This window comes from Juglans microcarpa x Juglans regia, chromosome 6S (genome assembly GCF_004785595.1).
Source record: "Juglans microcarpa x Juglans regia isolate MS1-56 chromosome 6S, Jm3101_v1.0, whole genome shotgun sequence".
NCBI lineage: Eukaryota > Viridiplantae > Streptophyta > Magnoliopsida > Fagales > Juglandaceae > Juglans > Juglans microcarpa x Juglans regia.
Window position 1 is genome coordinate 13445568 of NC_054605.1, and position 22514 is coordinate 13468081.

General features: G+C 35.0%; 2 protein-coding genes across 4 annotated transcripts; one reads left to right on the top strand and one right to left on the bottom strand.

The window, feature by feature from the left end:
* Positions 1–4399: 4399 nt before the first annotated feature.
* On the top strand, positions 4400–11270 carry LOC121237663 (60S ribosomal protein L18a-like protein). Of its 3 annotated transcripts, none has more exons than XM_041134506.1 (4): positions 4400–4792; positions 7452–7518; positions 9642–9756; positions 10907–11270. In XM_041134506.1, exons 1-4 carry the CDS (start codon positions 4564–4566, stop codon positions 10964–10966), a joined length of 471 nt encoding a protein of 156 aa, XP_040990440.1. In that variant the 5' UTR covers positions 4400–4563; the 3' UTR covers positions 10967–11270. The 3 variants fall into 3 exon arrangements, with proteins under 3 accessions (XP_040990440.1, XP_040990441.1, XP_040990439.1); XM_041134507.1 differs by lacking the exon at positions 10907–11270 and adding an exon at positions 10049–10187 and having other exon boundaries at positions 4402–4792; positions 7443–7518; XM_041134505.1 differs by having other exon boundaries at positions 4406–4792; positions 7443–7518.
* A 1674-nt stretch (positions 11271–12944) lies between these two features.
* Positions 12945–21509, bottom strand: LOC121237206 (solanesyl diphosphate synthase 1, chloroplastic-like). Its single transcript, XM_041133834.1, has 6 exons — positions 21001–21509; positions 20746–20870; positions 16337–16464; positions 16155–16258; positions 13962–14089; positions 12945–13794 (listed from the first exon to the last, which is right to left on the bottom strand). Exons 1-6 carry the CDS (start codon positions 21236–21238, stop codon positions 13246–13248), a joined length of 1272 nt encoding a protein of 423 aa, XP_040989768.1. The 5' UTR covers positions 21239–21509; the 3' UTR covers positions 12945–13245.
* Positions 21510–22514: the final 1005 nt, after the last annotated feature.

A 22514-nucleotide genomic window follows, 5' to 3' on the forward strand; every position in this document is an offset into this window, starting at 1 on the left:
AAAATTGACAGGTATATAAAAAATCAACCGATACTGACCGAAACAATATGGCACGATATTCTTGCTCGGGAGGCAAGATTTTATGGTTTTCTAAATATATTATTGCGTACTAAATTATTTTCAATATAAATTTTATATCAAAATTAGAATCACCTATAGGTGATCGACCAACCACCACAGTCGGATACCGCCAAAAAAATCTAATATTAACAAATCTAATATTCAACTTTACTATCAAAGAGTCCTTATTTTTAAAGTTTACATTCAACTTTAGATTCTAGGTTTCGTTTATTTTTAAAAAATATATTATTTTATCTTATTTTATTATTATAATTTTTTTAAATCTCTATATAAAATAAGATAAACAATTTAATTTTTTTAGATCTCAAAATAAAAATAATATTAAAAAATATATTCTAACGATATTTTATTTAACTTTTTAATTTTAATCTCAACTCATCTCATTCATCTTTGAAAACAAACAAACCCTTAATATATTTTTATATGACGCATGATATGTCACGTGGCATACCATGTCAATATAGTTAACGTCTAATTTCTAACAAATCCACTAACTAAATTAATATGAGAAATGATATTTATACTTATAGAATGCTCAAGCATCACGCATTCTTTTAGTAAAAAAAATGAGTAAATATAAAATTTATATAAAAAAAATTAATTTTTTAATAATAAATTTTATTTTATTTTTTAAATGAATACACAGTATTTATACAACCTATACTTGTTATTGAAAGAACAAGAGTGTGAAAAGATCAACTAACGCACAAAAGAGTAATTTGACTTTAAAATAAACCACATTGACTAATTTGTATTTAATATATAAAAAGCTCATTCTAGAATGTCATACCTATCATAGAAAAATTTATATATACTCTCAATTATTAATACTATATGCATTTCATTCCTCGGTCAAACAATTCGCGATTCAATGACTTTATTTCCCTTCAATCTACTCAGTCAGACAATTCAAGATAACTAAATACCCACTTGTTCATCGATAAGAATTACAAAGGTTTGTGCTCGTTTACCATTCGGACAATGAGTTGGCGACCGAGGAATTGTACCGACAGTGTGATTTTTTTTAAAGCATTTTTTATGCATTTTTAAATATATATATATATATATAAAATAAACAAACACAATACTTTATCGATGTACCTATTATTTTCCTTTATATATATATATATATCGGTACAAAATAATTGCTCGATCTATTAAGAAACCCTACGTAAAGAAATTTATAAATTATGATGATTTTATTTGATATGTTATATATATTTTAGAATATAAAAATATCTTTTATAATTTAACAAATAATATGATTAAAAAATAATTTTATTTGAAAATTTTTACACCACACAGCATCCATCTATTAGGGGTGGATAATGGGACCCGCAATCTATTACCCCGCCTCCACCCCGAGGGGAAAAAATCCCAATGGGGGGCTGGTTGGCCCAAGCGGAGCTCCACCCTACCCCTCACAGGACAATACAAGAGTCTCGCATTGTTTAAGTAAGACTCTTATATTGCATTTGCTTCATATATAAAGACTACATTATACTACTCTCTAACTTGCATAAAATATGCACTAACAAATTTAAAAGCTATATTATTTGTTTTTAAATTAAAGTAATACTACTCATTATCTATTTTTTCATCATCTTCTCAACATCTCATAATGTGTTATTAAATTATTAGAGATTATTTACTAGGTTTTACTTGTAAATTTATTATTTAATGTCACATTATGAAATGATGAGAGGATGATGAATATATTTTTTTCTTTAAATTATAATCATATTTAAAAATTTATATTTATATTTTAGGTTAAAAAATGTATTTTTTTATCATTTTTGAGTTTAGGAATAATTTATAAACTATGGACACTATTGAAGTGGACAGTGGCAAAGCAAATGAAAGATCTGCCCCGCCAATAAGGCATGGTGCGGGGGTGAAAACTCAACTCTCTATCCATGCAGGGACGGGATGCAAGAAAAGATGAATATTATTATTCATTTACGTGTCATAATTTAATTTAAAATATAACTTTTAAAATTTGGATGTTATTAGACAAATTTTTCTAACAGTTTAGCATGTAAACGCGTTTGTCACTACTTTCAAAAAAAACCCATCATTAGCGCCGAAGCGCGGCAGGAATGAAAGAGAGAGGAATATCTATCCACGTTGCATTTGTACCTACTTATAATGACGGCAGGTTAGCGAGTGGGTCCTATGAAAAGAATGGAAACGTCCAAAAGTATTTGTTGTGGTTGTTGGTGAACACATGGGCCGTAAAGACCTAAGAAGCCCAAGGTCCAACTGTACAATAAGCGGCCCAAACAATGATCCCATCCCACCCGGAAAGCCCGATAGCGGATAGAGTGAGGTGAAACCGTGTACTGGTACCATTCATCAATCAATACAAGAAAAATTAAAGCATCAACAACAATGATAAACGTAAGATTAACGATTCGATAGAACATGGGTTGTTTTTTACTATTGTTGTTATTATTATTATAATTATTATTTTCATCATCTTCGTTATTATTTATGATAATAAAATGTTAGAAAATCTAACAAAAATTCTAATTTTAATAATTAATTTCTTCTTTTTCTGCAAAAATTATCAAAATTCCTCACTGATCAATTTTTCACAAGAAAAATTCTTTTCATCAATCACTATTCATTACTTCATATCTCATATCCTAAGAAAAACACTCACACATCTTATAAAAAATAATCATACATTCTATAAAAAAAAATATAAGTGTGGAGTGTGAAAGTGAATAGTAACTAATATATAAAATTCATTTTCTCACAAAATGTAACACACGTCAAGTTACTTACAAAGAAACACATAGAAATTGCTTACTTTAAGTGGAGCACCTCCATTGAAGAAATAAAGAAGATGGTAAGAGAGAGAAAATAAAATTTACATTAACTTTCTGGATACCCCAAATCTAGAGCTCTCAACTCGTATATAAGGAAGATGACTCCTACATGGGTCTAGGCTAACACAACTAAAAGCATAAAAGAAAATAAAACTAGAGAAATACTTATTGCAACCACCTAGTGAAATCAGCGCAACCGGTGGCCCATTTAATAAAAAATTTCTCTCTCCATTTCGTTTCCTCTCTCTCAAAGCTTATTGTTTCCGCAACTCTCTCCAATTTTCCCTTTCGTTGAGACACTGAACAAGCTCATGGATTGGATTTAAAAGGAATTAGTTTCTGTAGATTGGATTTTTAAAAGAAATTAGTTTCCAAGGATTGGATTTGTAGGGCTCATTCCTTCTAGTTGTGATTTTGTACGTGGTATGGGATTAGCTTAAAAAGTTTGAAGGTACTGACTTTAGTTTTGTGTTACCTTTTTCTTTGCTAGATAGGCAATTCTTCTGCAGCAATGCCGGCTTTATTAAGGTATTATTTTTCTAATGAGTTTATTGTCCTACTCTAATTGATGGTTCTGATTATTTTCTAATCTGATCTTATTTTGGATTGATTCTTATTTTTCTTGCAGTACTGTTGAAGGGTTTCGTCCGTTTGTTCCACAAGAGCAAAAGCTTTGGCTGAAGCATGATATGTTTTTTGGTTTTTAAGTTCGAAAAACCTCTTGATTTTCAGTTTTAGTTCTATGTAATGTTTAAATCTGAGTTCAATGATGGGAGTACGAAATATTTTTTTTTTCAAATGTTTAAAAATCATTTACAAATTATCATTTTCTGTTTACTACCATTATTTTTCGTTCTCGTCTATTAGATTTTTCTCATGAGTAATGGAATACTTCTAATTAAGTATAAAAAAAAAAAAAAAAAAAAAAAAAAAAAAAAAAAGCTGTTTGAGAGAGTTGAGATTGCTGGAACACTCTACAGGGAAGAATGACTGGGTGATGAAGCGCAATGACGGAGTCCATCTTATAAGAGAGATGCACTAAATCAAGTTTCTAAATTTTCCATTGATAGACGAAAAAATGAAAGGGGAGAGAAAGAAGGAGGAAGCAAGTGATAAAGTGGGTCCCAATTGTATAAGTCGGCTACACAAAAGTTATATATGTCGGTTGTACTCAGCATTTCTGATAAAATTAAGGCCCAAGGCCTACTAAATATCTTGAAGTCTAAATAGACGCTAAATTTGAAATTATAAATGAAATTAAACTGATCCAAGACCCATGACCGATTTCCTTTATTCGGGGACAGTGACAAAATTTGGGAAGACCAACCCCGGTCCCCTACCATCATCCACAATTTTTTTTTTTTTTTTTTTGTTTTGTTAAAATTACCAAAAAATAAATAAATGTTTTTATAAAATCCTTTTCGCTCTCTATCTATCCGTATATCTTAAAAAAATAAAAATATTTACGTTACAATAGAATTTTAAAATATCAATATAATTTTTCTTAAAGGCAAAGAAAAGGAAATCAGAGAGTTTTGCCTGTTGGATTGAAGTCACGACTCACGAGTACAACCTCAACGCAGATTAAAATCAGATCCAAAGTTGTCGGCAACCTGAAGTAGAAGGCGGTCTTTCGTGATCTGACAATATGAGCGAGGAAGACAAAAACAGAGTCGTCCCCGCCGAGCATCATCACGTTCAGCATCAGCAATTTGAGCCTCAGTATGGCACCTTCCAAGGCGTCCCTACCTATCCTCCTCCGCAGCCGCCGGTCATCGGCTTGCCTCAGCCTGTACCTCCGCCCGGATCCGTCCAACCATCAGCTCCCCCGGCCGGTCCTCCTCAGTACTATGCTCAAGCGTATCAAACCGTTCCAGGTACTACCCTTTCTTTCTTTCTTTTTTCTGATGGATTATTGGGCTATTTTGTGTTCAATTCAAGTATTTTGTGAATTGCATTTGATCCGTGTTCGCTCGTGAAAATTATGGAATTGTACGCATAAAGGGTTATAAGTGAAAAGTGAAAAGTGGAGAATAGTGTTCGTTGAAAGCATTTTTGTCGCGTGGTTCGATTTTCGTACATTTGAGTTGATGAGATCATCGTTGGTGTTCTCAGAACGCAAATGTTCCAATAAGACTTGCTCTTGACCACTGCCTGTCCTAAACATTTCTGGGTTGGTTCCTTGGTTGAATAATTTTTTGCCCGTGTGTTAAGCAAAAGGTCCCGAGTAAGATACAGTGATTCAAATCCAACGACTGGTTTTTTGTGCTCCCAAGAGTATCTTTGGATTATGCAGGTTGTTTAAGTTAAAGATGGCAGAAACGTGGTTATACTGCAAGTTCGCGGCCAAAGTTTAACGTTGCTACCGTTATTTTAAGTGTCGGTCTTTGTCTAAAGAAATGGAATATACATCAAATATATTCTCAATTGGAAAGTTACTATTTCAGTTGGTTGTTGTTACCTACCAATCAAAAAATGTTTTTGTTTTGTTGCAAAGGTGGTTGCACAGTTGTTTAGTGGGAAAGGTAGTTTCAATAAGCATTGTAATAGAGCGATATCTGCTGCAGACTTGATGCCGAACAAAATTATAATTATTCAGACGTTTAGTTAATCAACATAAACTAGGGATTGAGATTGAGACAAGATGCAAAATAAAGAGAAAACTGTGAGATTAAGGCTACGTTTGGTTACCAAGAGTACCTCAAGTACTCTCACTACTATTCTTTACTTTATTATTACTTTTCACCTACTTTTTTACTATTCATTACTTTTTACCTACTATTCATTATTCTATTATTACTTTTTCACTACTTTTTCACTATTATTCACAAATATTCTCAACACTTCTCAGGTATTCTCACTATCCAAACGTAGCCTAAAGCTTATTGATAAAATTCAAAATTAAGTTCTAAAGCCCACAAGCCAGGCTCAAATAGCTATGGAAATTCGAGATTATGAGAAATTTTCCCCAAAAGCCAAAATCCTAATTGTTGCATAAAAATAAAATATGTAATAAGATAAAATCGTGCCAAAATTTAGACCACCATGCGTGCCGAAAAGAGCATTCCGAATTGGGGTCTAATGTGTGATTCTAATGCCCGTAGCCAAAGTTATGGCCAAAATACAGACACATGAGCAATATTGCCCCAATCTGAGGAATCTTCACCCTTTTTTGCCATATTTGCTCATATCTGCCTTCTCGAGGTAGTCAATGTAGAATTTGTCAAGTCTGCATCCTCAGATATGGATCCTCCCGCATCAAGATCCTTTTGTGTTTTGTTGCAATGTCAATTGTTCAAATTCATCATTGGATGATGGCCCGCAATTGTGCCAATTTTTTTTTTTCAATTTCTTCTTTTTAGACTTACAAAAAAATTCTTCTTTTGGGATTTTCTAGATTTATTTTCTTTTACTGGTTAGATGTTTCTTTTGTATACTTATTGTGTATTGGGGTACCACTCTCTTTGTTTGAATGATATTTTATCTTACAAAAGACAGATCTTATAATTTGGCAGTCTTGTTACTCTCTGTGTAATAGGGTGCGCTCACTGAGATTGATTTATTTATCAAAAAGTCCGGAGGCTATGTTCTATTCTAGAAAATCAGAGTCCCAAATTGCTAATAAATGCAAAAATTGAAGCTCACAATCACGTGTTAGAAGAAGGCTTCCTGTAGGTTTTCAAATGTATGTCTTAAGGTACAATAGAATTGATGTAAATGGAGATTTTGGGGAGTTTGGAGATCTCCCATGTGCATGAGTTGGTGGCATGTATTGGCTGCTATGAATTTTCTTGTACTTGTGTCTGCCACTTTTAGTTCACTTCAATCGAATATCATATTTTATTATCCACATGAAATGAAGGCATTGGCCTTGTATCATATCTCTAAGCTGGGTTGATGGGGCTGGCTCTTTGGGTTTAAAACCACCCATTCAAGTCACCTAGCAGATTGGGGTTGTAAGTCAAAAGTGAAGCTAAAGAATAGCAATGACATGTAAAAACTACTAATACGTGAAGATTTTTAAATTAAAATAATATGCTGTTTATAAGTTTGTGATTTTTAATTGAATCATAACTGTTGAGATGTGCTATAAGCAGCAGAATAACTGAAGAAAACTAACTATAAGTACAATGGGAAACAAACCATATTTTTATGCTATTAAAGTAACTTTAGCCACCCAACCTGGTAAAAATGAGAGGAACTCTGGACTGGTTTTCTGGCTTCTGCAATGTTTCCATTGGATTCTATTGACTGGAACATTTGTGAGTTGGTTGAATCATTGTTAGATCTTGACAGCAATCATTGTACCTGATGTATATCTTTCTAAAAAAATCAATGCATTGAATAACAGCTTTATTATGATTTTATTAATGAAAAAATAAAGCTTTTATACAATGCGTCAATTTTTATACCATTTTTTGGGTAATTAATTGAACCTCCACCATCATGTTTTATAAATCTTCATTAATGTTCATTGGCCTTTGACTTTTTTTTTTTTTTTTTTTGTAATCTTTAATTCTGTTCAAGGTTATGCAGTTGCTGAGGGAAGATTAGTGAGAGAGCGTCGCCTTCCTTGCTGTGGTATTGGTTGTGGCTGGTTCCTGTAAGTTTTAATCATTGTTTCTTTGTACTTTGGTCTTATCAGAATGTAGGTTCACAATATTAGGTCAATTGAAATATTCAATAAGAATTCACAATATGTGTTTTTTTATATATATGAAGTGTCCTATTGCTGATTTGTGGGTGCCGGTGTCAGTTCTTCACATATAGATGATTTTTCCTGGGAATTTTGGTTAAGAGCTAGTAGAAGTGAATCACAAGAAATTTTCACATTCAGAATATTTCACTATATTGCTCAGAAGCCACCAAAGTAGGCATGCATTTTGGAAAATCTGATTACTTCTGAATATTTATTTAGCAATATGGTTTCTGTAATGCAAAATTTGTGAAGACATAACCTTTTTTTTTTTTTTTTTTTTTTTTTTTATAGGTAATCAAAGATATTGTATTCATAGAAATAGGCAAGGCCCAGGTACACAAGAAGTATACCTGAAAAAAACCTAACTAGAGGTTACAATAGAAAGAAGAAGATCATGGACACTAAGTCCGTTACAAACTATAGCCCCCGCCCATAGGAACAATGACTTAAAAAGGAAAACTTTAAGCTCATCCATAGTTCTCTATTGATCATCAAAACATCTAGCATTTCTCTCACTCCAAATACACCAACACATGCATATTGGTACCAATCTCCAAGTTGCTGCTACCTGAGAATCTCCGTGTAGTCCGCACATGAATACGTAACCTTATCTGGTAAACATTTCGAGCCACTCAGTTTTACTCTTAATTCTACCTTCCTAGCAGGCCGTTGCATGTAGGAGATTAGAAGTTGATGCCATTTTATATGCAGACTCAAACAAGAAGGCAGTTAAATGTGATTTAAATCAGAATGAGTGTTTTGTTTTGGATTTCCTATATTCTGCAGTTAAATATTTTAACTTTGTGTGCCAGTGCCTAAGCTGAGTTTATATCAGAGATATATTTTAGGTTGGCTTGTAGGCCACAGTTTTTTCAATTGATTTGTATGAATAACTACTTATTAAAAATATATATAACTGGATTATCTGCTTCCTACTTTGACTTTGGCTTGTTACATAGGAAATATTATTTTTTAAATTGGGAACTCCATAAGCTCAGCTTTGGTGCAGAGAGTTGGGTATACATGGTTTTGTCATTTAGAAATTTGCATATTCCCACATAAAGGTGTTTTTTATATGGACATATTATCTAACATGTCATTTGTTATTGTTTAAATGTGTCCTTTGACGGCCATTTTTCTGCAATATGTATCACTTCTCAATAATTATTTATATATATATATATTTTTATAAGTATTTATATATATATATATATATATTCCCATAAATTAGTCAACTGAGAAAAGAAGGCATTAACCTAGATCATTTCCCCTAGCCTCCCATTTGATGCACGTTATTGCCTCTGTTGCGTTCCTTTTTTTTTTTTTTTTTTTTATCAAGAAACTTGAATATATCCATAATATCGGAATTAAGGATTTTGGTTACCTATAAAAAAAATATCGGAATTAAGGATTTAACTGAGGTAATGAGAAAGCATTAGGTATAAGTAAGGTAACTATTTGAGAATGATGAAGTGGAGCTCTTTAAGTATGATCACTTTTCTCATTGTTGCCTTGAAAGTTCTCTTTGGCCTTTAACAGAGCATTTAAGATCCTATAGCCTCTGTGTTGGGCATAGTGCTGCATTTTTTAAGCGAGTTTTTTCCTTTCTTTTTAGGAAAAAAAAAATCATTTGGGGACATAAAATTTAATTATATTCTCTGCCCGCCCCATTGGTGAGTCAAATGTTGACATGGCTTGCTTTCAGCTAAATGGTACTCTTAGTTCAAGAAAAGGGTTAGTCGCCTTTTTTATATTTGTACATAAATTTACCATACTAGGTTTAGAATCTACTATGTTAGACTTGCCATTTTATATATGTGCATAAATCTATCATTCTTCTAATGCTATTAGAAATTTAGAATGATGGGAACTATTAACAGTTTACCGATCAATAAATTTTGTTTAGTGATAAAAAATAACACAGTTTTAATCTTAGATATTTATCATATCTTAGCTCTATATATCCATCTTTTGATTTTAATACAATTTATGAGTTTTTATGCTGAGAATCGTCTTCTCTTTCGAAGGTTTATTATTGGTTTCTTCCTTGCTGCCATCCCCTGGTATGTTGGCGCACTTGTTCTACTTTGTTCCAGGTTTGATTACCGTGAGAAACCTGGATATATTGCTTGCACAGTTGCTGTGAGTAACACTTCTCTCTATCTCATTATTTCTGTTTTCTTTCTTTCTTTATTTCTTCTTCTTCTTTAGTTTTTTTATCTTTTGAACTACAGGCTATGCTCTACTTATTAGTTTTTGTTGAAAATGCTAAATATCAATGGATTTATCTCCCTAAAATATGACTTCGATCTGGTTAATTCAGACCTAAGAAATCATATTCCAATTTGAAAAGCAGAATCTTATTTTAGCTTAAAGTCAAATCTTTATTTAAGTCTGATCAAGACGTGTTCTATTCTATCTAATTTGTCAACAGCTCTAGGGACATATTGGGCTGATCAGGCCAGATTTTGATTCTGTCTGAGTTGATGAATTGGCTATACATACAAGGCTTTTGACGAGACCAATGGTCTTATGGACTCTGTAACTGATACACTGATAATACTGCAGATCTTTTTTTTGATAAGTCGATAATACTGCAGACTTACTCTTGTTGAAACTCTGTAGTATGACTCAATTCATCAGGGAATCCCTGAATCTAGATCTTGAATAATTGAGAGAGAAGTTGGTGGCGCGGGGAGCATAGGTAGTTTCAATTTGTAGTTAGGATTGTTTTTCCCTTGTAACTTCTGGTGAGATTCCATGTGGTGTCATAATAATTTAAAGGGATCAAAAGTGATTATTTAGAAGAACTTAGTGTGTTTTACGCAATATACCCCTTCTAGTTAAATAAGATATCAGAAATGTGAGAATGGAGATTATCCTTATGTTTTGGCTTGTCTTCTTGAGGGAGGGCTAGGCTCCCTTGATATTCTGGTATCTCAGTCTTTAAACCCCAGTTCCCATGTTCCCGAATCTACTACTTGAACAGCGGCTCTTATTCACCTTCCCCCTTGGTGGATATCTAGCAAAATTATTTTCCACTCCATTTGTGACCTCCTCATCAACATTACGTGGATGTGGGGTGGTTGCTAAGATGCTTAAAGAAAAATTTTATATCCAATGCTTGTGCGTGAATCAATAGAGTAAAATCAAAGTTCTTATTTTCAACACGATAAATCGGTCTTACGTGTCCCTGTATCAGTTGGTATCAGGGTCACACTTTCCCGCATCGGCTGGTATTAGTCATGGTCCCTACATCATCACCACTCTTATGATACTGTTCCATGTGCAGGCTGTTCTTGCTACCCTTGCTATTATTCTTGGTGTGACAAAAGGAGCTGATGACTGGTGATATTGGGGAATGAAGAGCTGTATAGGTAGCAAAGGGGATGTATGCACTTGATGCTATTTCTGATATTTTACTTTCTGTATTAATATGGTTAAAAAATTTAGTATGAAACTTGTGAAAATAATTATATAAAAAAGAGCTTGATGGTTTGTGAATGAGCCCAGAGGTATGAATGGCTCACTGCACTAAATTTTTACTAAAGATCAATGCTGTTCTTGGGGGGACAAATTTGGGTCAAATACAGACATGAACCTCTGAAGATGTATCTGTTTTATTTCTATGAATTTTCTCCATTATTATACCACAATGAATTGATGTTCTTGCTAGAAGCACTCGACAATATTATGTATATTTTTATATAATGTTATTTATTGAAAATAAAAAAAAAAAGGTCTAAAACATCCCAAATCAAGTTTGACTTTTATGGTTATAACCCAAGCCATTAAAACTTTTCCTTTTGTCTGTGGTAAGAGTTTCTTAAAATGGATTTTCTTTTGGATTTGAAACATAGTATATAGAGTATTACCTAATTTCATTCACACATAATAAAAGAAATAGAGTACTTTTATACATCTGCCCTTCTTTTTCTAACAGCACACCGGTTGTAACATGGTTGTTGTTTTTGTTTTTGTTTTTGTTTTTTTTTTCTTTTTTAAAGCAAAATGCACGTTTTACCCTCCTTCAGGCCTCATCTCTATCCCAAGCTCCAATACCCATATCGAATTTTTTACCCCTCCCCCGCTTTGTGCATGTCTTCGCCCCTCGTACCACCGTCTCGCGCCGTCGACGAAGTCAACCGACCAACCAAGTTTTACACTTTGTCCTCTTCTTTCTTTTTTGCGATTTCTCTCTCTAGAAAATCTCTCACTATACATTCGGTTTTACACTCATCTTTCAGTACTCTCTCGTTGTACATTGCGGGATCCAAATGTTTATTATGCACAATTTACAAGTTTTCTCTTATTTATTTTACTGCATGTTTTCTTGTATTTATATATGCACAGTTTTTGGAGTAGAAAAGAAAGAATCCTCTTGGATAGAAGAGAACGACGGTCTGAGGAGAGACTCCTTAAAAATCACTCCTGAATAATTTTCTTTTGTGGGATCAGTATCAAGAAACAAAATCGAAGTTTTTCTACTCTTGGTATCGCCTCTTTTTCCTTCTTATTCATTTCTCTCGTATGATGTTTTCAGTAAAGCAAATTGAATGACTAAAAAAGATGGTAGTACAAATTGCAAAGCTTGCATATGTGGTAATTATTCATTTGCTTTGCTGGACGACAAGTTCATGATTTTAATGTTCTCATTCCTTGCATGATTCATGATTATGGATATTTCAGAGAAAATGAATCTGCATGAGAAAGGGATACGAGGGGCCAAGAAAAAAAAAGATGGGGACACGAGGGAAAGGGGTGTAAAACTGTGACATGGAGACCAGACCTGGTCCACCACGCCACGGTGTGTGGTGTTGGTAAAAGGGACCAGCTTAGGAGAAGATTTACTCCTCTAAAAGAAATACATATATACATGTCCATAGAAAGGAGAACTTGGGCACAAAAATAAAGAATATTGTAGGTAGAGTTGCTATGATTATTAGAGAAATGCTAATATCTCTCTTCATTTTGTCTCCTCATTTTAACTACTCATATATATTTTTTATTTTTTAATAGTTAAAGAAGTGACTATTAATGTATTGATTTTTTTTATTTTTTAAAATTTTTTAAATACGTTCAAAAAATATTTGAAATATGAAGAAAGAAAAAAAAAAAAAACAAAGTGCAAATTGCACTAGGTGGCACCCAGAGTGGGCATGCTTAGGCGGCAGAATAACACCACTCTAATTATTAAGATGGTTACTCTGTGAACATTGTGCTTTGTCCGTATGTCTTTGCTTTTATCCCCCAAGTGTTTCACGTCTCTAAATTTGAAATATCGAGTATAAGGAAAACAAATAAAAGTATAAAGGTATTGCTCAGCATCATTGGTGACTTCAAAGTTTCCTTGCACAGTTTTAGAACTGTGATTTTCTTATTAGGCCATTTTGCTATGGTGCTGAAATTTTGAATAAACAATATAACAAGCTGTAGTTAAAGCTTGATACCTATAAAGAATATACAACCAATCAAGAACAGCTGGTTTATGTGAAGCAGTGACTACTGAGGTGCAGAAGCGCTTGCTGTAATGAATGGCAAAGGGTTGAATTCAAAACCATTCCTTTAGGGCCAAGGAACTATAATCATCAATTGCTGTTCTATCCACTTGGTTCATATTTCTAAGTCCAATTAGTCAATCCGTTCAAGGTTGAACATCACCATATCCTCGAGAGCTTGTCGAAAGGCACCTTGAGGGAGACATTGTAGATTTTGGATTGCTAGATCAGCCTTCTCTTTCGCTAATTCTTGTGCTCTCTCAATGCCTCCACTACTTTTAACCAAGCCAATGGCTTCATCAAGAGAATCGGGCTCACTGAATTCAGATTCAATTATATCCCTCAGTTTTGGCTCTTTCTCCAAAGCAAAAATAACAGGTGCAGTGAGGTTTCCTTTAACAAGGTCACTGCCAGCTGGCTTCCCCAGCTGCTCTGCTGACTGCGTAAAATCCAATATGTCATCGATGACTTGGAAGGAAAGACCAAGATTCTTACCATATTCATACATTTTCTGGCTAACATCGCTGTCAACACCACTAAAAATAGCTGCCCCTTTAGTACTAGCAGCTATTAAGGAAGCTGTTTTGTAGTAGCTCTTGATCAAATACTCCTCAAGTTCAACATCACAATCAAACAAGCTAGATGCCTGCTTTATTTCACCACTTGCAAAGTCTTTAATAACCTGCCATTTCAGTAGTAAAACAACATATAAACTAGAGATTGCAAGTATCTTATCCATGGCTTCATTCTTACTGCAAACTGAAATGGTATTTTACAGAACGTGCTATGATTGTATGCTTCAAAGGTCAATTGTAAAGACTAATGGTATATAAAAAGTGATGGAATTACCTGGCTGATGAGCTTAATGACTTCAAGGTTTTCAAGATTTGCAAGATACCATGATGACTGTGCAAACATGAAGTCCCCAGCCAACACTGCCACTCTTGTACCATAGAGTTGGTGAACAGTTTCCTTTCCTGCAAATAATCAATTTTCATTTCGATAGGTGAAAAAGAGAAGGAAACAAGAAAGAGAGGGGAAGGGTAGCAGGAACACGAAAAAGAAAAATTTGCCACAAACAGATGTCTGGCAGCTCAGATCTGGTGAAGCATCTTAGCAGCCTTTAGAGTTTGTAGCACATTGAAATGTGTCTATTTGTCAAATGTGGTTGAATCATTTAACATGTTATGATTTGATCTCATTTATTTTTCCATCTTACAGTCTCAATTTTAAGTAGCTGCCCCATCGACAGGAATGAACATGTGCAATGACCGGTTACTGCCACCAGAAAGAGTGCACCTAGATTTAAGTTGAAAACATTATAAAGACATGATTTTTTTAAGTAGGCCATTTGCTATTGCAGTAAGGGCTGCTCGCCTTGGGCTTTATGCGACGTTTTTTTTGCTATCGCTCCTATGTAATGGTAGGCCAGTTAGTTATGAACTCAGCTGCGCTCTCCAAGTGTGTTTGTTTCCCTCCTTCCTGTTTTGTAATAATAAAGACACGATTTACAAGGATGAGAGGATGAGTAGAGATGTGATGGCGTGGGAGTTTGAGCTGGAGAATAGCGCCCTCAGCACAGCTCCATTTATAGCACTAACTTGAGACTTCCTACTGAAGACAAAAGGCTTTAGGGAGTAGCACACTGCAAGTTCATACAGCACATTACCCAAAGAGAAAGGGAGACAAACAGAGAGGGAATAGGTTGAGAGGCGTGGGTGTCTGTTAAGGCTGATACATATCCCTTGTAACAAGAAATTTTTTCCTCATCTCTCTCTTGTTATATCTTTAATAAGCATACAAAATGCACAAGTAGAAGCAGGACCAAATGTCTATGGTATTTTTTTTTTTTAATTTTTGGAAAGTACCGAATGTCTATGGCTATTCAAAAAGGGAGCAACACTATAATTGATTGGAAAAAATCTGGAACAGTTTCTGGGAAAAAGATTATCTAGTCACAATAGCAGTCTCCGATACATATGGTCTTCCAATTTCATGGCATGCTATTGACTTCAATGGGGCTAGTTTTCAATATTTTCTTTTATCCATTTCTAGTTCCTAGCTTGTAATAAGTGTTTCCTTTGAATAATTCCTCTGAACTTGAGATATGCCTATTTACCTCACTCAATAAAATTTTATTTTACCTATCAAAACAAGTTTCATGATATGTAGTTGAAGGTGCCATCAAGATGTTACTGAATTATAAATTTTATGGACAGATGAACGGTCAAGAGATGCGGTATGTCCTAAAGCACTTGATCCTATAAATACGAAAATGTAGTTTTGAGGACTATTTCTACATTGTCGTTCCTAGAACCATAAAATTCATGGATTTATATCTCAAATTGTGACGATCTGATGGAAAATATACTGCTTTCCACAATTCTTGTCAAATTATTAGATTAAAAGTCTACTCAATTCAACAAGCCTCTCTCCAAACTACTTGAGGTCAGCTACATCTCCTTTCTCGCCCTTGTAGGACTTAAAGTTCATAAGGTATTAAGGTGTAGCTATATGCTTTAGACCACTTAGAGAACCCAACTTGCTTTGGGCCTGGCATAGTATAAAAGATAAAACTACAACTACAAGAAGCACTGCTAGCCTTATTTTTTGCATGTGCATCATTCAGTGAGTTATGGAAGGGTGAGAAGATCTTCCAATTATTACGCAACATTTGTTCTTCAGACTCATTTAGCCATCATCATCCCAATTATCCCAAAGTAAGCAAAGAAAAATGTAGATACAGAAACCAACAAATATTTTGGTATTACAGACAAAACCAAATCACTGTGACGCTCTTTACTTCTTACCACACATTTTAGATAAAATATTTGTTGACTGGAGAACACCCACCAATACTTGTAAATTTTTTGAAACAGATGTGTTGGAATTTTCAATACGTGTGCTTGACTGCATGCAATACAAATACGTGTTGGAATTTTCAAACTATCCCATATCTGATTGCATGGGTGTTCAGGTAGGTGATAAACTGGCATCAATATAAATAGGAAGTGACTTTCACGTAAGGCTGCAAAATCCTACCTCTCCGCATGTCACTATCATCCAATACATCATCATGTATTAAGCTTGCAGTGTGGATCATCTCAATGATCTCTGCCAAACGCCGATGCTGCATGGTAAGTTCCCTGGAGTAAAGCAAACTTGTGTTTGTTCAGCATAATTAGAATAGAGTGTTTTGAGAGAGGATATGGGATAATACGCACTTTAAACCAACCAATTCTGCTGTTGCTCTAGACACTAAGAACACCAAAGCTGGTCTCATCCTCTTCCCACCTGCCCCAAATATCTGCTCTGCTGCAGACATCAGAAGTGGGTTTTCTGCACCAACAATCTACCAGAGAACTTTCCTCAGATACAATACTAAATAATCGATATTTAAATTTTTGCAGATAAACAATTCAGATTAAAACAGAGTGTCCTCTCAAAATTAAAGTGGATAAGCTGTTCATCATACAATAGACAAGACATTTAAGTAATCCTGAAATTATCTATATTAACCAGCATTCCTTAAACAACTGACACTCACATGAACGGTACATATATTCTTGTACAGAATAGAAACAAAAGAAAGATAACTATGCTAACACTACTCTAATGCACTTGCTGAGTGAACTAATATTAACTCATAATATTGTCCTGCCAGATGGAATGTTATCAAAAGCTATAGCTGTTCTGTATAATCAGAACTGCATCATGTCTACCTTGATTGTTTAATGGTTGGGGCTGTGTGAGCTAGCGAGTGGGCATGCTCCCTACATTGTTGGCTGAGATTCTAATCTCTAGAATGAACTAGCCTCTGGGTGAGGGGTAGCTCAAGTATCTGAGGGTTATCAGTGCATTAGCATGATGAAATACTTATTCATTGGCTGCGTGTACAAGATTGCTCCTTGTAATATATATAGACATCCATCCCTGCAGGGCACGCGCATATACACACTCATATACACATGTTGCCTAACCCCAATAAATTATATTTTTAGTGAACAAGCTTTCTTGTTCTAAAAAAAAAGGAGCTCCATAATTCATCAGTGACTATACACATCAATGTTTAGAATACCGTTTCGGTCGAGGCATGAAACAAGATATTTTGATACCGGTACCGTTTCGGAATAGTCTATATATGAATAAATTATATATATAAATTATAAATAGTCTGGTCTGAATTGGAGGGTCCAAAAATGAGCCTGCAGTTTGAAGAAATGAAAAAAAAAAAAAAGTAAAGGCCGAAATCTGTATATCGGCCAAAATCCGATATATTAGCCGGTACCGGCCGATACGACTGGAATTCTAACCGGTACGAAATAATATCCTTCTCTGTACCGGCTACTCGGCTAGTACGGCATATTTCGGCCGTACCGGCCGGTACGAAATGAAATTCACAACCTTGATACACATGCCATATGCCTTCATTCTTTCCAAAATATTCATCTAAAAGGTGAAAATATGGCATTGAATATTTACAGCCAAATGATTAATTACTAGAGGACCTTGTTAGCTGGAGAGGCAAGATACAGAGTATAGCATGCAAAATGTTTCTTCTTCTCAATGGCTGATATGAGAAATACTTTTTTTTCTTTTATAAGAGATAAATATTATATATATGAATGAAATAGGCATAGCCTATGTATACCGGAAGTATACAAAAGAACACCTAAATACATTCTAAGAGCGATAAATTAACGACAAAAAATCATAAACATTGTCCCCATGCAATACAATAGCTGAAAACCAACACATTAAAGTGTGTAACAATAAATTCTTCAACTCAGCCATTGTGCGTTCCTTGTCTTCAAACCAACGCGCATTCCTTTCCGGCCAAATACACCACATGATGCACAACAGAACCATCTTCCATACCGCTGCCACTTGATGACAGCCTTGCATCTTTCTCCAACAACCCAACAAATCCACCACCCTCATAGGCATAACCCAAGCAACATCAATCATTTGAAAGATCTCATCCAACAACACCCTTGTTACCTCACAGTGGTAAGAGATGGTCCACAGATTCTCCATTCTTTTTACACATGTAACACCAATCCATCACTACACATCATTTCTTCCTCAAGTTGTCCGTAGTCAAGATCTTCCCAAGAGCGACATTCCAAACAAAAAAAGCTACTTTAAAAGGCACATGAGACCTCCAAATCTTCTTCCAAGGGAATGGAGTATGATCTTGTGTTGTCAAAATGTTATAATACGCCTTAACTGTACATAACTTATGATTATTAGACCTCTACTTCAATCGATCTTGTTGTGCTAAAGGAGTCCCCGTGGAATATAGTAGGCTGAAAAAACCTGAAACAATAGATAATTCTCAATCATGAAAATCCCTAATAAAAGAATCTTCCATTGGAGCGAGCCATGAGAAAGTAACCGCACATCCGCTACTGAAGCCTCCCTATTGATTGCAATACGATATAGGGCCGGAAAAGCCATTTCCAATGCTTGATCTCCACACCACACATCCCGCCAAAAACTGATTCGATTGCCCTCACCAACTACAAAGCGAATGTGGTTTGCAAAGCATGGCCACCCTTTCCTTATAAACTTCCATAAACCCACACCATAGCCCCATCTCACTTCATTGGAGCACCAACCACCCCCAGCGACACCATATCTAGCGTCGATAATTTCTTTCCACAATGATCCCCCCTCTAAGTGATATCTCCAAAGCCATTTCCCCAAGAGAGCTCTATTAAAAGTTCTCAAGTTACACACTCTCAACCCCCCATTCACAACTAAGGCACAAACTGTCTTCATAAGAAATACTTGTAGAACCTGAGCTTGCACTCTAGTCTCCTATGCAAGCATTGTGCCTTTTGGTTGCGGGAATACTTCTGAAGTTAAACTTTTGACATTCTATTTGATTTTATTGTAGAACAATGCCTAAAAGACAGGTTATACCTGTCTTTCAAAAGCAGCTTTAAAAGGTCTCAAGTTTTTTTATATAAACAGAAGAGGGATGATCAAAAAGTCACTTCCTCAAAAGATACCCAAAGCCAGACAATACCTAACTATTGAGAACAACTCTAGAAGGATAAAAAGTTGCACAAACACTAACATGTATAATTTGTTACCTTCACAAACATATTCCTATTTCTACGTCCCGATCAAGATTTAGGGAGAGTTTTCATGCATGACAACATGTATATATGTTAACTGGTGTCTAGCTACCAATCAGTTTGAGAAAAGATTTGTGGACTTATGATGGTTTGCAAACTCTTTTGTGACCCAAAGTAGAAACAGTGAGGATTCAGATAGGCATTTAAAAGTCTTCAAAACAGTGTGTAAATGGATGGGATCAGCAAACAAAAACTAATTGCGCAAAATAACTCAATAAGATGCTGAGATTAGATCAGACCCTCAAAAATATAATGACACATTTCCACTCAGTGAAGGGTGGCATCAAATATTGGTAATATCTGGCATACCCTTATACCTATGAGGATTATAACTGTAGGCTCACCATATAAAGGGAAACAAATGAAAACAAATGGCAAGCTGCATCAAATCATGAATGTTGCTCTGGCTTTGTGCATATTTGCATAAGTTGTGGATGTCCTAGTTTGCGTTGTTTCCCAAGTTATATTTTAATTACCAACTAAGGTATGAAGAAAGGCAGTCAATAACCTTGTTTGAGAAGTGGGGGCAAGGTTTTGAATTGAGGTATAAAGTATCTCCATCTAGATACTCTGAGTTTATGATAGAATCAAAAACTCCTATGACAGAATAAAAAAAGTTAACTCTCAAGGTGTTGCAAAACTATAAAGCATGAAGAAAGATGCACGTTTGCCATGATAGAGACGGGCAGCACCAAAGAGATAACCACTGGGGCTTCACAGCCGTTGCATAATGAGTTCCTTAAAATTGCTAAGAAGGGCCTTGCATGAAGGGACTAGTTTTGAAATTTGCCTTTGTGCCATATGTCTTTCCTATCCTGAGTCATTATTTGTTATTATATCTTCACTGCTAAAGAAAATGGTGGCTTAGCAGGGGATAACAAAACTATGTTTAGATTTGATCTTAACCTTATAAACTGTGAGGACGGCATGCTTAATCATGGTTTATAGATTCAGATTTCAGTGTTTTATCCTACAGAACTACAACTTATGAGAAACTATATAATCTTATGTGTCATAGTAAAATATTAGCATGTACCACTTCATTTCAAACAGTCCCTTTTCTAACAAAACAAATACATTGACACAACAGATCATTTCATAAAATAGAACTAGAAAACCATAGAAGTATCGGAACACCTATCACTGCTGCTATCTCGGCCATGATTAACCGCAACAACCACAGACTAGTCGGGCATCACTGCACAAACACAACGCAGTTCTCCAAGGCCACCTCGACCTATTGTAACCTTCTTACAATCTTATCACTACCTCCCCCTTGCTGCCCCCACCGCGTCACTATGCGGCAATTTTATCCCATCATCATCAGGGGTGAAGCTTGGGGGGCTAGCAAATCTCCGCGCCTGGACATGACGGGGCGTGCAGCAGGAGTGACAGCATTCTTAGGAAAAGTACATTGTAAAATAACACCATAAAAGACTCAAAGTTTTCGCACCATCCAGCTGAGGAATTTCACAGGGAATACTCACAGTCTGGAGATTTTGGTTCAGAGTCCCAAGGTCCTCAGCGACCACTTCAAACAGATTTGTCAGTGAAATGGGACTTCTAGACCCTTTCTTCAACTCGAACACCGGTGGAGGGCCTTGAGCTACCTCTGTATTGGTGCAACAAAGTAAACCAAAACTATTATTCAAACCTTAGCATGTGTAACATAAGCAAAGATATTGAATCAAACTGAATATCAAAACCAGATACAGACTATGCTTTACAGCGAGATACAGTACCATTACGCAGTGTCTCTGGGGTCCTCGTCGAAGAAACTCTACACCGAGCGATGCCCCGCCGTCTACAAACATCTATCCCACCCCCACCCCCATAACCTCTACTACCACTCTTACAACTGGACTTTGCATAATTTCTTACTGAAGACCGATTAAACGTAGCATTCAAATAGCACCCACAAGCAACCACATCAAGCACGGTCCTCGAAGAATCAAGGTTGTGGCATGTCATTGACATCATTCTGAGTCCAACCCAGAAACGAAAACCACCTACTCTCACTCTCAAAAATCAAAAGACCAGGCGGAAGAGACTCATCATCCGAAGCAAGAAAACTTGGAGAAGAATCAGTGAGAGATTTGAAATAGGTATTTAGCTCACAAGTCTTCTCTCCTTAGGGAGGGAAGAGAAGTGGGATTTATATTGAGTGGATCCGGACTGCCCACATGGTACTTTGGTTGTTTCTTATCAGTTTGAGGGGGAATACGATCAGTGACATAGGCTCGAACTAATAGACAACAGAGTATTCTTTTATGTGGGAGTAGAGTGACGGACTATTCGCTTTCATGTAGTAGCAGTGGGTGGTCAAATGGGAGCCAAGCAATCGTATTCTGAAACCATTTGGGGGGTAGAGGAGATGTTCTTGGGTACCAGATTTTGCCACGTGTGATACGCGATTATCTTTTTGATTGTAATAATACTGGATTTTTAAATTATATTTAGATGTTCAACTGAGTTGAATTGAGTTGAAATGATAAATATTGTTAGAATATTATTTTTTAATATTATTATTTTAAAATTTGAAAAAATTGAATTGTTTATTATATTGTGTTAAAATTTAAAAAAATTGTAATGATGAATTGAAATGAGTTGAGATGGGTTGATGATCCAAACGTACCCTTAAGTTAGGAATATTAATAATTTAACAAGTAATGCTAAGTATAAGTCTTAAATAGATAAGGCGTGTAGACTTTTTGTAAAAAAATAGGTCAATAATTTTTTTTTTTTTCAAAGTGAAGTCCATATTTTTACAAAAACATGCGCGAGGCTTATCTACTTAGTATTTGTACAAAACATTTCTCTTATTAAATTGACACACATGATTGATGAACTTTTGGTCATTTTCACACCAAAAAATGAAAATAAATTGGAAAACCAAATAACACAAAAATAGGCACAACTCATTTCATCGTATACTGACCACGTTGAATTTAGGTCCAATATGAGTTAAACTCAATAGATAAATATTTTAATTATAAAGAGATCTCAAAAAAATAAACTCACAAATTACTATAGTATTTCTCTTATTGTAAAATGTCAAAATATATATAAATATATATTTATCATATATCCATAGATAGTCATAAAAGGATATATATACAAGATTTGAGAAACAAATCTCATATGATTAGACTACAAGAAGGAAACAATAAGCTATACAAAGAAATTTTATACAAACTTTCCATAACAAAGGAGAATGATTTTGGACAGAGTGATTTACTGGGAGAGAATCTAGGGA